The 14,562-nt window shown below is 42.7% G+C and overlaps 1 protein-coding gene across 4 annotated transcripts; it reads left to right on the forward strand.

Moving 5' to 3' along the window:
• Positions 1-1,786: 1,786 nt before the first annotated feature.
• LOC126992328 (trypsin-1-like) lies at positions 1,787-13,874 on the forward strand. 4 transcript variants are annotated; one of them, XM_050851005.1, is made up of 14 exons: positions 1,787-1,909; positions 4,373-4,416; positions 4,536-4,666; positions 4,787-4,807; positions 5,359-5,471; positions 5,640-5,752; positions 6,262-6,377; positions 7,636-7,722; positions 8,312-8,480; positions 8,802-8,895; positions 12,028-12,208; positions 12,566-12,711; positions 13,081-13,198; positions 13,344-13,874. In XM_050851005.1, the coding sequence occupies exons 1-14, from the start codon at positions 1,871-1,873 to the stop codon at positions 13,400-13,402; spliced, it is 1,431 nt and encodes a 476-aa protein (XP_050706962.1). In that variant the 5' UTR covers positions 1,787-1,870; the 3' UTR covers positions 13,403-13,874. The 4 variants fall into 4 exon arrangements, with proteins under 4 accessions (XP_050706962.1, XP_050706963.1, XP_050706964.1 ...); XM_050851006.1 differs by having other exon boundaries at positions 7,639-7,722; XM_050851007.1 differs by lacking the exon at positions 4,787-4,807 and having other exon boundaries at positions 4,536-4,627.
• Positions 13,875-14,562: the final 688 nt, after the last annotated feature.

Genomic DNA, 14,562 nt, shown 5'->3' on the forward strand with positions numbered 1-14,562 from the left:
ATGACTTCAGAATTCGACAGATCATGCCGTGAGGTACTCGGGATTGAAAGGACCTGTATATAGACTTTCCAGGAAGATCCTCGGGTTCGGCGTCATAGGCTAGAGGAGAAGAGGCTCCTGGTGTATGCCCAGATTGATTGGTTGATGGATTGTATATGATTCAGCTCAAGGGCAACATAAAATAAGATACATAAAACCCAGCATTAGATTGCAGAAATATTGGAAGTACATGATATGTCTCATAACATGTATTTGATCCATTAAGCATCAAGCATACGATGGTTCCTAGAAAGAGGCGGAAAATTGTCAATAATTTAGTGTAATAAGTTTAAGCAGAGTTTCTCTCGATCTCCACATAGATGACCGTTGCTGAAAAAGTAAAGGTACATTTTTTTCATATTGTACTTCTCCTGATATATATATATATATATATATATATATATATATATATATATATATATATATATATATATATATATATATATATATATATTTATATATTATTTGTTTCAGCCTTTAGCGCCGGTACGCTTTCTTGAGGGGCGGTGGCTGAACGGATAGCGTGACGCCGCCGCGTTTAGGACGACGCGCGTTCAATCCCCGCCCAGTGCCACCAAGCTGGGATCTTTCAGCCGCCGCCGAGTGACTTAAAACTACCCAAATGCTGTGCAGACCACCTATCAACCCGGATTCTAGATCCTGGGATTAAAGATGAGCTCCGGGAGGGCAGCATGAGCCAATGCAAGATGGCGCCACTATAAACACTCACCTGCGCCAGAACGGGCTGGGCCGACCGTCAGGCCCCACCGGGAAGAAGCCTACCGGCGCAATAGGCCACGAAGTAAAAAAAAAAAAAAAAAAAAAAAAAATATATATATATATATATATATATATATATATATATATATATATATATATATATATATATATATATATATATATGGGCATCCCAAGCCCGTTAATGGCGCAGGCTAATTTTACTTATAGTGGCTGCCGTGATGTATGAATCTTGCCTGGCCCATGCTGCCCCCTGGTGCTCCTCTTGACCGACGTCGATGAAGTTAGGGCTGATTGAAGATCCAGAGAGTATGGGGTAATCTTTCGCCACTCGGCGATGACTTGAAAAATCAGCGTGTTTCGGTGGGGACTCGAACCTAGTCCACACTAGGCCCACGGGCTGACCACGCCCGCACGCTAACCACTCGGCCACCGCAAGGTGACAAGTACCAACTACCTAAAAGCTGTACATCCGTTATTTGCGATTCAGAAGCAATACTCTAGATGTCTAAATGATGAAGTGAACCAAGTAAATAAGAAGACAATTTATTTATTGGCAGTAAAAAAAAAAAAATGTTTGAACGAAAAAGACATCAATAATGAGCAGTCAAAGTTTTCAAAACAGTACAAGGAAAAATTGCAAACCTTTATTGAGATGGAAATGAGGGAGATGATATTCATTAAATACTGAGTAAATAGTTAAACGAACGGCAACGTTTAGCTTATCGAAAAGTTTGGAAGAGGCTTTGGTTCTTGCGAAAACTGATGATCAGTGATTGAAAATGTTCTCTAAAAATATTATACAACTAAAAAGTATTTCCTTCAAAATGCTCCCCATGTACAAGAATATCATTTCACTGACTCAGTATTCATTGGCTCGGTACTTTAGTCATTTAAGTGGCACTTAAAAAAAACTCCTTTTTCGCCTCTGACCTTTCAAGATTCTTTTCAGAGGATTTGGCGTCTAAATGTCAAGGGAGTAAGAGACCCAAAGAGCACCTGTGTATATAAGGACCCTGTCTGGGATGCCTCGACACACCTCCATCATCTGTTCGAGGTCTCGCACACGGAAGAAACGCTGCATAACGTCACCATGCGCTGTCTCTTGCTGTCTCTGGCGGTCATCCTCTCGGTAAGTTACCAAATTACCTTCCTGTTACTGGCACAAAACAAAGCCCGCCATACACTAAAAACACGCTTTCATAACTAGGAAACTTTTGATACTGTTCGATGGTCATGGGGGAGTAGAAGTCTTGTAATTTAAGGTTACGCCTCTCTGGATTCCTCGCAGCAGTCTCTTTATTTTCTTTTCCTGATCGCTTCAACCGCTCCTACCATGAAAAAGTTTTTATTTATTTATTTATTTATTTATTTATTATTATTATTTTTTTTTTTACGTCTTGGACTATTGCGCCGGTAGGCTTCTTCCCGGTGGATCCTGATGGTCGGCCCAAGGCTTCTTCCAGGTGGGGCCTGATGGTCAGCCCAGCCCGTTCTGGCGCAGGCGAGTGTTTATAGTGGCGCCATCTTGCATTAGCTCATGCTGCCCCCCCGGAGCTCATCTTTAATCCTAGAATCTAGAGTCCGGGTTGATAGGTGGTCTTCTGGACAGCATGTGGGTAGTTTTAAGCCACTCGGCGGCGGCTGAAAAATCCCAGCTTGGTGGCACCGGTCGGGGATTGAACGCGGGGCCGTCTCGCAATCTGTTCAGCCACCGCCTCCCCAAACATTGGTAGTAGTGATGCTGTGCGAGTGAGATTTCTTGCTGTTAAGATGGTCGTATGAGAGGGCCATAACGGCCTGGGCGTTAGTTGTCACCTGGAGATATAGTCTCACTCAAGTGGTAAACTTTCACACCTTTGTTAAAATACAATCACCAAAGTGGCAGTGGTTACTTCTTGGAAAGAGCGCAACACACTCTCATTCAGGAATGTATACATGGAGGGGGGATGCTGCAAACCATCTCATTAATACTAAAGAAAAGTCCATCAAATATTATAAGGACAAGCCTTTTGCTTTCATAACGGAATAAAAGGCACGTGATACACACACCAGTACCAAAAGTTGTTTATAAATTATATAAGAGAACAAAATACTGGAATAGGAGTTCACAGAGGAAGGGGACCAGAAATGTCATCAGGTCAAGCCTCACACCTGGTGGCAACTCAAGGGTTTCGTAACAGGTCTTCTGATTCTCTCTTTTATTTACCTCTGCAAATTCTGTGGTCTTCCCTCTGATTTACATTCTATGGAAAACCTTTTTTCTCTAAACCTCATTTTACTTCATACTAAAATATGTGTCTCAGGCTCCTGACAGTATCCGACATAGTGTTTATGCTTTACCTAATTTTCTGTCCAAAGCTGAATGCTGCATCTATGTACACGACGGAATTACTTGCTTCCGTGCCCAATATGTCAATTCTTTGAACAATTTTCACACTCAAGCTAAGATGTAATTGTCATTCTAGCAGTAAATATGGTTGTTTTCATCATTCACTAAATTTAAAATTCAATAATATTTTGAATAAAAAAAACGAGCACATTTTAACTCGCCTTCACTTCACTGAAATCTCAGGAGATTTTAATGATCAACATCCGTTTTGACTCTAACGTATCTGCTAATCCTTCCTCTCTTAAGTATCTAAAGCTATTAACTCAACCTTCTACACGTACAATCGTGGGACACAAGTGTTAACACACTGTCCACTGAGTTTAGTTCACCGGCCCCGACTTTAAAATATATACACCGCATGGAAAGAGGCTAATGTTCAGATATGTCACCACATGATACACTCTCCATAATTTACTAGATATGAATTTGTCAGTTGTGCACACTGTTAACAAGTTTTTAATTCGCGGACGAAAATGTCTCTTTACATTTCGTTCAAATTTAGTCAAGGACAGCTAAAGTTGTCTACAACGCTATTATGCATTTGAATAAATGTTGTATTCATTCCTGCAACGTCCTCGCTAAGAAAATACGAAGAAAACATTGATAACGTGCACAAATATTCTGAAATGGTCTAAAAATATATAATGATACCACCATTTAACTCACAAGGTGCCACCGTTGTCTTGGTAACCGAGGGACTCGCTGTGGAAGTGACTAGTAGCTAGTTGGACTATTACGTCAATGGGTTATGGCGTTACATACGTCACAGACCCTCAGTGCTCCTGTGCAGAGCCGCGCCAACGAATAGAGGGAAGGGTTAGCCCAAGAGTCCCGATTTCCTGTCCAACACCCATCAACCTTAAACCCTTCAACAACCCGAACTTGCTCAAACTGCACTAAAGGGTCCTCATGCAGCACTGCCAGCTCTGGGGCTGTCCGGGAAGCATAGCGTCCGGGAGTCCATAACTTTACCAGAGCTTTGAAAATAACTTTGGAGCTCTTACCGTCCGTTGTTTATTCGCAGCGCTACACACACACACACACACACACACACACACATATGTATTTTAAAAATCATTGTACTAGACAAATGGGCTCCTCTCGTCTGTTCTGCGGTTACCAGTGTTCTTAACATCACCTTTGTCGCTTCGAACTTATATTAGTGACTAAAGGGCCATATGTAACACTCTTGTATATTTGCAGTGTATATGTGGAGGCTGCCTCTCCGAAGACGTTTCTGTGGTTAGGTAAGTCCCCATGTTTTCACCAATGACGCATACCCCATGGTCTCATTACTGTATCATTGATAAACAAGCCACTCGGCCTTCCACAAAAGAAAACGTATTAACGACTGTTACTGTTCCAGGGAGCTCGGAGGTCACATCCAGCCTAAAGAGGGTGAGTTCCGCGCACCACACCTGTCTTGGGGCAAGGGAGGTCACATCCAGCCTAAAGAGGGTGAGTTCCGCGCACCACACCTGTCTTGGGCCAAGGGAGGTCACATACACCCTAAAGAGGGTGAGTTCCGCTCACCACACCTGTCTTGGGGCAAGGGAGGTCACATACACCCTAAAGAGGGTGAGTTCCGCTCACCACACCTGTCTTGGGGCAAGGGAGGTCACATACAGCCTAAAGAGGGTGAGTTCCGCTCACCACACCTGTCTTGGGGCAAGGGAGGTCACATACACCCTAAAGAGGGTGAGTTCCGCTCACCACACCTGTCTTGGGGCAAGGGAGGTCACATACACCCTAAAGAGGGTGAGTTCCGCTCACCACACCTGTCTTGGGGCAAGGGAGGTCACATACACAATAAAGAGGGTGAGTTCCGCGCACCACACGTGTCTTGGGACAAGGGAGGTCACATACACCCTAAAGAGGGTGAGTTCCGCACACCACACCTGTCTTGGGGCAAGGGAGGTCACATACACCCTAAAGAGGGTGAGTTCCGCTCGGTGTCTTCCTACTTCAACGATCATCCGTGTGTTCTGGTGTGCCATTGCAAGCAATGTGCATATAAATACCAGTGTGTATCAATTATGGGCCTTAACACAGTTATTTTTTTGTTACCGCAAAAAATCTTCTTTTAATCCATCTTCCTTTAATAGAAATCTATATGTATATGTTACAAGGAAGTGTGGCGTTTTGGGGAATCAGTTTTGTAACGTTTCCATACGGCGCCCTTTCTGCAGATGGTCTTCCATGCGGGGATTACACGATGTCTGCCGGAAATGTCGCAGTCATCAAGTCAAAGAACTACCCCAGCAACTACCCCAACAGACATAACTGCTATTGGACGTTCGAGGTAAGTTTTGCAAACATCTTGGTGGGGTTTATAGAGAAATTTCAAAGTTTGAGTAATTTTTTACTTATCCCTCCCGAATATTAAAAAAAGACTATTATAAATACATTTAACGTTGATACGGTGCATGGAAGAAATACATATAAAGTGTATTCCGTTCTCCATCCGCAGACCACTGACGATTCCACGTTGTCTTTTTCTTGTCAAGATTTCAAATTGAGGCTATCTTCGCAATGCAGAGGAGACTTCTTACACATTACGGACTTCGCTTCAACAAACGAAAAGTAACGTGTAATTGGATCATAATTTTTTTTTCCCGCCTGTACCGCCGGTAGGCTTTCTTGATGGGACCTGGTGGTCTGCTTCAGCCCGTTAGGTGCAGGCAAGGGCTTATAGTGGCGCTATGTTGCTTGGTCCACGCTTTTTCCCGGAGCTCATATTTCATTCTTTTTAGAGATAAACTGGAGTCCGAGTTGCTAGTTGGTCTTCAGGGCAGCATGTGGGTGGCCACTCGACGATGAGTGAAAACTGTTAACTTGTAGCGTCTGGCGGGATTCGATCCTAGGTCCTCCTAGACACAGCGCCTTTATTTACGCTGACCACTCTGCTGCCACCTCTGTACTTATTGTTGTAGGGAACATTGCTTGCTATATTGCAATGAATGTCAACAAAATTCCAAATATCAAAACAAACAGATGGAAAAAAATAGATCTATTGGGCTGGCCCATCTCTGTCGATAGAAAAGTATGGCTGATATTCAGAACGTAATCAATTTGTGTGATCTGTCATTCAGATACTGTGGCAGTGAAGTCGATTCTTTAAGTGGCATGGAAGGCTACGTTCAAATCCGATTCAAGACCAATAGGCGAGGGACTGAAAGAGGCTTCTCGTGCACAATAACAGCGTCATGTAAGTACTCTTTCATCATACTGTATACAAGAATAGGCAGGGATATAAGGATAATCCAAAAGGCCAGCCGGCCAACACATGGCAGATCATGGGCTGGATATTCACAAACTTCTCTCCACATTCATAAATATGTCTAACTTCAATTTCTAACTTTCAACCGTGTCTATCAACTACATAATCTGCTAGTTTATTGTACATAACCAGCAGACTGTTCGTGAAGTGATTTTTGTCCCTTCCTGAACCTAAAATCATCAAATCTATACTCCTTAGTGAGTGTTGTTTCATATCATGTGTTCGTAGTATGTTGAATATCGTTGTGTACGTAGACGCAACACTCTGCTTTGGATTGATATATATGATGTAACGGTGTAATGATAAGGATAGTAGAGGAGAACAGAGTAGAGATTACTGTTAGGATAGCTGTGGGAGAGTAAAGAAGGTGTTCCACAGGAAGGAGTTTAGCGCAAAGGCCGCGAATATTGCAGAAGGGGATGAAGAGAAAGTTGAAAGAGTTATCGGGACACCTGCGATCTACGTCGAAAAGGGAGACCGATTTAGCTACGTTTCTGCTCCCCTCGTAGATGGGGGTAGTATTTTATGAGCCATGATAAATATTCAATTTAGATCATTTGGGGGGAAAAGTGTGTTGCGTGTGTGTAGTGTGGTGCGGAATGTAGGAGAATTTGCCTTTAGAGAGCATGCCGAACTACTCCCAGGTGTTGACAACAGGGAAACGGGAGGTAAGGACACAGGAGGCTCTTTGATAGGCTTACAGCACCCCCTCACCTCCCGTGTATACGTCACTGGAAGTGGCTTACGCCCGATTCGGCAACTGTCTAATTATGTGCTTCCCTGCTGGGCTGGGATTGGAACCCAGAGCAGCAGATGCATGCTAACCACTGTACCACTGAGGCTCAAGGAAGGTAACAATTTATCCTTCCTTTCAAGGTGTTTCTCGAATCGTGTAGCAAGGAGTGTTATGCGTCTAAACCAAAGACTACCAATAAATAAACGATGGAGAGAGAGAGAGAGAGAGAGAGAGAGAGAGAGAGAGAGAGAGAGAGAGAGAGAGAGAGGTGGGGGGAAGTGTATTTATATCAATTTCTTCACAGGTTTGAGACATTGTAGTTCTTCAGATGGCGGTGTGATTGACTATAGGGCGACTTTTGCTTCTTTTCAGTTTGGTTTCAGTTAGTATTCGTTTTCTTTTGAACACAATTTTCATCTTACCCTCTCAAGTGCCGTTTATTTCATTCAGCAGCTGACACAGAAGTAACGAACGAAGGCAACACTAGCACCGAGGCAAGTTCCCAAACCACCACCGAGACAAGTTCCAGTCCGTGCAGTGAGTATGCTGTGTGTCTGTATTCCCATGTGTTGAGGAATGAGGACGCATGAGGACAGGCGTTAGAGGCCCGATTACATTTTGTTCTGTCATGAAACGATATAAATACAGATTTCGCGTCCCCAATCCTGTGGCAATATTGGTTGGCAGGTGATGCATGGGAGTCGCGTGTGTATGTTCTAGAACACTAAACATTAGTAGCCAGGTACAAGGCGGTGGTGAGTATCGCCTGAAGGTCACTGGACGGGCTAAGTTCGCCTATGTGCCGTGCGGCATGTGTCGTGACATATGCACATAATACATTATTTTGGGACCTACACTTTTTAAGGCTGTGAGCCATGCATAATTGGACATTCTTTGCAGGATCATACAGCGCCATAATTGAGATGCCAAAGTGACGAGTGTTCTTTGAGACAGTTATGTGTGACACCTTTCATAACTCTGCCTTGTGTGCTGGATTATACCAATGTTCGGGCACCGCTCTTCAGTCCGGGCATTTTGTTTTAACATTCAAGTACAGTATTCAAGACAGTTGATAATCTTTCTCTCCCCATCCTGCACTAACTACGGCCGTTTTGCACTTCCGCAGCTTGTGGCAAGCGCAACACTGTTTCACGAATTGTGGGCGGCGAAACAACAACCACACACGAGTACCCGTGGCAGGTAGCGCTCGTCTCAAAGTCTGGGAGCAGACCCTACTGCGGCGGCTCGGTTATCTCCGCACAGTGGATTCTGACCGCCGCGCATTGTGTTGACGGGTAACTAACCGCATATGTACTTGCATGAAGCAATGATCCAAGAGGAAAACGTTTAAAAATCATTAGATATGTTTTCCTCTCCAGTGCAAGGCGTATAAAGTGTGTTGATCAGGGATAAAATAATTGTTCACCAAAAAAATAATGACTGTGAAAAACGTGTTATGTGTTTGCAGTGCAGAATGCTACTCGGTTGAGTTGGTTTCTTGTATGTGTTTTTAATTAATGCTATTGGCATTCCGAAGCTCTTGGCATAAAGTATTGCATCTAGCCTGACCTCATCCTCTACTGAACTAGTCTGGATACTGAAACATTCCCTTTCAGGAACACCGCCTCAGGTTCAGATGTAGTCGTTGGGGAACATGACTGGTCCACATCCGGGGAGACTTCGGCCACGAAGAGGCTGAGCATCGCTCAGGTTGTATTCCATGTCATTCTGTTTCTGATGAGTAACACGCAGGGCACCAAGGTCCATGCAAGGTTGATAAGCGTTAAATGGGAGGAAACGGAAACAACTCATTTTACTTTTTTATTTATTTTTTTACATTCCGCTTATGGCGTTGGTAATCTTTCTTGGCGGGGCCTGATGGTCGCCCCTAGCCTGATATGGCGCAAGCGAGTGTTTATGGTGGCGCCATCCTGCCTTTTAATGTTATTCCCTTCAGCCTTCCTCTGTGTCACTGGCTCCTCACACGGGCTGTGGCGTTGAGCCTGGTGCCGCTGAGTGCTTGTGCTGGGAACCGAGCATGTACTTGTTTCACAGATGAGTCTGTTGCTGTACAATCTAAAATATGGAGAGGAAGCTTGTGCCCGTGCCGCACAGTGCATGTAAAGTGTGAGTGATCGAATCTCAGAGTAGGCGTGGCAGGCTTGGCGTTAGCGTGTGTTGCCATGGTGTGATTGGTGTTTATGGATTTGTGTGTCGTAAGTACGTTATGTCTGTGCAACGTGTGTGTGTGTGTGTGTGTGTGTGTGTGTGTGTGTGTGTGTGTGTGTGTGTGCATCAATCTCGATATGATTTTCTTCGTGATATTCTTCATCACTGAACGGCTGTGTACTTGTCTGTGTATGTGAAGATCACGTTCATTTGCCGTTTTACATGTGTTGTTGGAGTACGTTTAGGAACAGTTGCCTAAGAGACCTCGCCGTGTTTGTGTTCATGCGTTGCAATCTGTTAGTGTGTATGCGTGTGTAGGGTCCCGGCACCAAGTGAGCGGAGGCCAGCAGGTGTGGCGGATGAGTACAGTACACTTCCGCAGCCGAAGGGCAGTAGAACCTTTCACCCGTTGTCTTTCCACACTCAAATGGTATAGTTTTATCTTACAAGTTTAACTCGGTGAAAATATTGACCGAATATTGATTTTACATATCATACAACTTCTTTAAAAGAATGATTTCAACTAATAGCGCATTCATCTATTGCTAGTTGCCAGACAGCAAGTCAAATTAATTACATGTCAGTAGTTTTAACATTAAATGAATATTTTCATCCCCAACGAAGCAACGCTACCCTCTTCTATTTATAAACAAATGTTCTGAGTAGCTATTTTAAAAATGTATTGCTTGTGAATCACATTAAAAGGGAACACTCTACAGAGGGTTGTCAACAAGAGTTACTGAAATCTGTGCCTTCACTCGTGTCCGCAACTGTACTTATGGTGGTCGTAAATCCAGCCGAGACAGGATTATTTTTTTACAGTAAAGGAAACAGCTCAAGAGCAAGAAAAAGAAATCAACAATGAAAAAAAGCCTGCAAATCACTACCCCTATAAAAAAGATTTAAGGGGAGTGGCTATGACGTTAGAAACCTCAGCGCTTTCTGATTCTCAGATATTGTTGATTTTATATGCAGGAGACGGGCCTGGCGAAGTGAATGAAGAAATCGCACTCCAGTAAATCTCCAGGAGGCTGAAATCACCTGTGATGTAAATGTGTCTGATTGTGAAAGACACTTGTGAAGATCGTGTAAGAAGTCTGTATATATAAGTAGGTCGCATGTGACAAGCAGCCAGAAGATATTTACATTGGAAGACTTGAAACTATACCATGAGGATTTCACAACGTCTGTAGATGCCACGTTAGTGCTTAGCACAATAATGGCACAATATGAGCACACTATACAGTTAGTTCCTATAAGCGTTAAAAGATCCTGCCTATCAAACCTATTGACCTTTTATAACGATCTCTTCCCAGTTTATGACGTAACCAAATCATTGGACGTAGTCTATCTTGATTTCCACAAAGCGTTTGATACAGTCCCACATCATAAATTACTTTATAAATTAAAGCAAATAGGTATTGACGGTCAAGTAAACCAATGGATCGCGAATTGGTTGAGGAACAGACAACAAAGAGTGGTGATTGACGGATTTAACACAGAGTGGGCACCGGTCACTAGTGGGGTCCCTCAGGGCTCGATTCTTGGTCCAGTGCTCTTCATTATTTACATCAACGATGTGGATGTTGGACCCAATAATCGCATTAGTAAATTTGCAGACGACACAAAGATTTGTAACTCGGTTCTCACTGACGAAGACAGGCGAAGCCTCCAAGAGGATTTGCACAAAATTTCAGCTTGGTCGGATAGATGGGAGATGCCCTTTATCGTAGACAAGTGCCAGGTCCTTCAAGTTGGAACAAGAAATAAGAATTTCGATTACGAAATGGGTAGCGTTAAACTCACAAGCGTTCAATGCGTTAAGGACCTGTGGGTCAAAATCGCGTCAAACCTCAAATTCTCACATCATTGCATCGATGCAACAAATAAAGCGAACAGAATGTTGGGCTTCATTAAAAGAAACTTTTTATTCAAGAATAAAGATGTAATACTTCCGCTCTACAATAGTTTAGTCAGACCCCACTTGGTATATGCGCCGCAGTTTTGGTCTCCCCACCATGCAAAGGACATTGCTAAATTAGAAGGTGTTCAGCGTCGGGCAACAAAAATGATCCCTTACTTGCGCAACAAGTTCTACAGAGAAAGGCTTTCCACCCTTAACATGTTCTCTCTTGAGAAACGTCGCCTCCGAGGAAAACTGATCGAATGTTTTAAAATGCTTAATGGTTTCACGAAGGTAGACAAAACAAAACTGTTTATGATCGATGACACTTTGCGAACGAGGAACAATGGCGTAAAACTCAGATGTAGACAAGTAAATTCAGACTGCACCAAATTTTTCTTCACCAACGTTGTTGTGCGAGAATGGAATAAGCTCCCACCTTCAGTGGTCCAGTGTAACACGATTGACTCCTTTAAAAACAAGCTCGACCGTAACTTCCTTGAACTTAATATTAACTTGAGTAGAAATGCAACGTTTTGGAGCCATCTGATTAATGTAGAATCACTTAGGTTTAAGGACAGGCTACCTAGTCTGGACCATGGGGTCTGTGTGGTCTGATTTTCTATGTAAATCTCTGTAAATCTAAACCAGTCAGCCTACCAATCAGTGCCACTGTCTTCCCTTAGCGCCATTCCAGCATCCTTACCCGTAGTATACGAGTTTGCACACTTACTGTAATGAAAGGCTTATAATTTGTTTTCCATTCCCAGGTCATTAGGCACCCCAGTTACAGCTCCTCGACATACGACAATGACATAGCACTGCTGAAGCTGGCTCAACCTCTCACCTTCCAAAATGACAACAAGGTCGCCCCGGTGTGCCTTCCAACACCTGGCGAACTCTACGAGGCCGTGGACGCCACCATCACCGGCTGGGGCACGCTCGCGTCAGGCAAGTCACTGTGAAGCCTAAAGATAAATGTTTGGGGAAGAACTAAACATTAAACGGGATAATATATATATATATATATATATATATATATATATATATATATATATATATATATATATATATATATATATATATATATATATATATATATATATATATATATTGTGTGTGTGTGTGTGTGTGTGTGTGTTGATCCTTACACAGAAGAAAAAGATATGCTAGGGCAATGGTGATAAATTATTATTTATTTAAAAATATATTAAACATTTCCTCAGAATGTGTAGTATACTTTCATCACTAGGTCAGCACACTATGGTTTGCCGCTCATCACTTTAGCTACCCTTACTTTGTAACCAGGAGGATCACAGCCGAACAAGCTTAACGAAGTGACGGTACCCACCATGACCAACGCAGCGTGCAAGGCAACGGGCTACGATAACAACGAAATCACCGCAAATATGATCTGCGCTGGACTGTCTCAGGGAGGAAAAGACTCTTGCCAGGTACGTCCTTACACTAATCAACATGCATGGCCACTAAGTCACAGAAGGTGGCTCATGTTCTGTCTTTCGTTAAACTTATTGAAATGTCAATAAACGGGGTACGTCGACCTTATAAACGAATTTATGTTTCTATAGAGGTTGTTGACCATGTCTAAGCCAGCGTAAAGTAACTTGGTGTGCAGCGTTCTGGCAATGCGTGGCACATAAGATATATCAACGCTTTACGCCGGCACTCATTTGTCGCCTCAACCATTACACGAGGACTCTGGGTCAGCGCCACTCGGGGTCGAACCCGTCTGTGCAGATAAACAGCTGAGCATTCTAATCACTTCGCCAGTAAGGTGCAGCAGGGGGTGACTTTAATTCCAGGGAGATTCTGGCGGCCCTATGGTGGCAGGCTCAGGCAACATGCAGCAAATCGGGATTGTGTCCTGGGGATACGGCTGTGCCGCTGCAGGGTATCCCGGCGTCTACACCAGAGTCAGCAGTGAGTAGCTACTTCATCACGTTCTACCTTACTGCTGTTTCTCACTTTAACACGCTCTTTCTATACTGTTGATAAGAAGGAATGATATATTTTTGACTGATTGTGCAGAACATAACGAATAACTCAAAATGTTACCCCCACACAGACTATGTTTCGTGGATCCAAAGCAACACGGCTGGATCTCAAACCTGCCGATCCGCGTGAACACCTCCGCTTTAGGGTCTGCTGCCTGATGTCTCGCCGCGGTTATTACTGTAATGCATCACTGGTGTACTTGCAACACATGTATCCTGTAGTACATCACTGGTGTACTTCTAACACATGTATCCTGTAATGCATCACTGGTGTACTTGCACTACATGTATCCTGTAATGCATCACTGGTGTACTTCTAACACATGTATCCTGTAATGCATCACTGGTGTACTTCTAACACATGTATCCTGTAATGCATCACTGGTGTACTTCTAACACATGTATCCTGTAATGCATCACTGGTGTACTTCTAACACATGTATCCTGTAATGCATCACTGGTGTACTTGCAACACATGTATCCTGTAATGCATCAATGGTGTACTTGCAACACATGTATCCTGTAATGTATCACTGGTGTACTTGCAACACATGTATCCTGTAATGCATCGCTAATGTTCTTCCAATAAACGCATCATGTTATGTCCTGTATCAATACCTAAAATGCCAAGTATTTATTTCCATATGTTATATTTTACTCTATGTGGTATTATAGTTCCTCCGGTTCAGGTATTAATTAGAAGAAATACAAACTTTTTTCTCTTTATCCTTTCTGCTTTAAGGGAAGCGTCACACCATTTCTTAATTACCAGTGTATTGTCATGTTTATATTTATGTTAGGAATATGTTTATACTTAAATAATCTTCTCTCGTTTTCAAATCCATAACTCGATTTATAACTGAAAAGAAAAGTGACTTTTTTTATGAAAATATAACTCGTAACTCTCTTATCTAATAACTTAGTGATGGAAAAATTACCAAATATGCATTATAGAATGTCCAAACGATTGGTCGTTTGAGAATTTTTAATTTCATTTTTCTTTGGTGTTAGGATTTTTTTTCTTTATTTTGGTTTTCGTGACGGTTTTTGTTAATTGCATTAATTTATCCAAAATTGAAAGAAGTTGAACGATCAAAAAATCATATTCTTCTTCTTTCCAATGATATATTTTGCATTCAATTCAGTAAAATAGTGGCGAAGTAATGTTTGGAAAAAAATGTTTTCAGATATCGAGGCTCACATACACACGCACACGGCCCGGTGCGCTTGAGGGGTTGCCGGTTTATTTGATTTCTCTTGAAGCTGCGCTCTCTATGTCAATCTTAAAGT

The sequence above is a fragment of the Eriocheir sinensis genome, unplaced genomic scaffold, assembly GCF_024679095.1.
Source record: "Eriocheir sinensis breed Jianghai 21 unplaced genomic scaffold, ASM2467909v1 Scaffold444, whole genome shotgun sequence".
Taxonomy (NCBI): Eukaryota; Metazoa; Arthropoda; class Malacostraca; order Decapoda; family Varunidae; genus Eriocheir; species Eriocheir sinensis.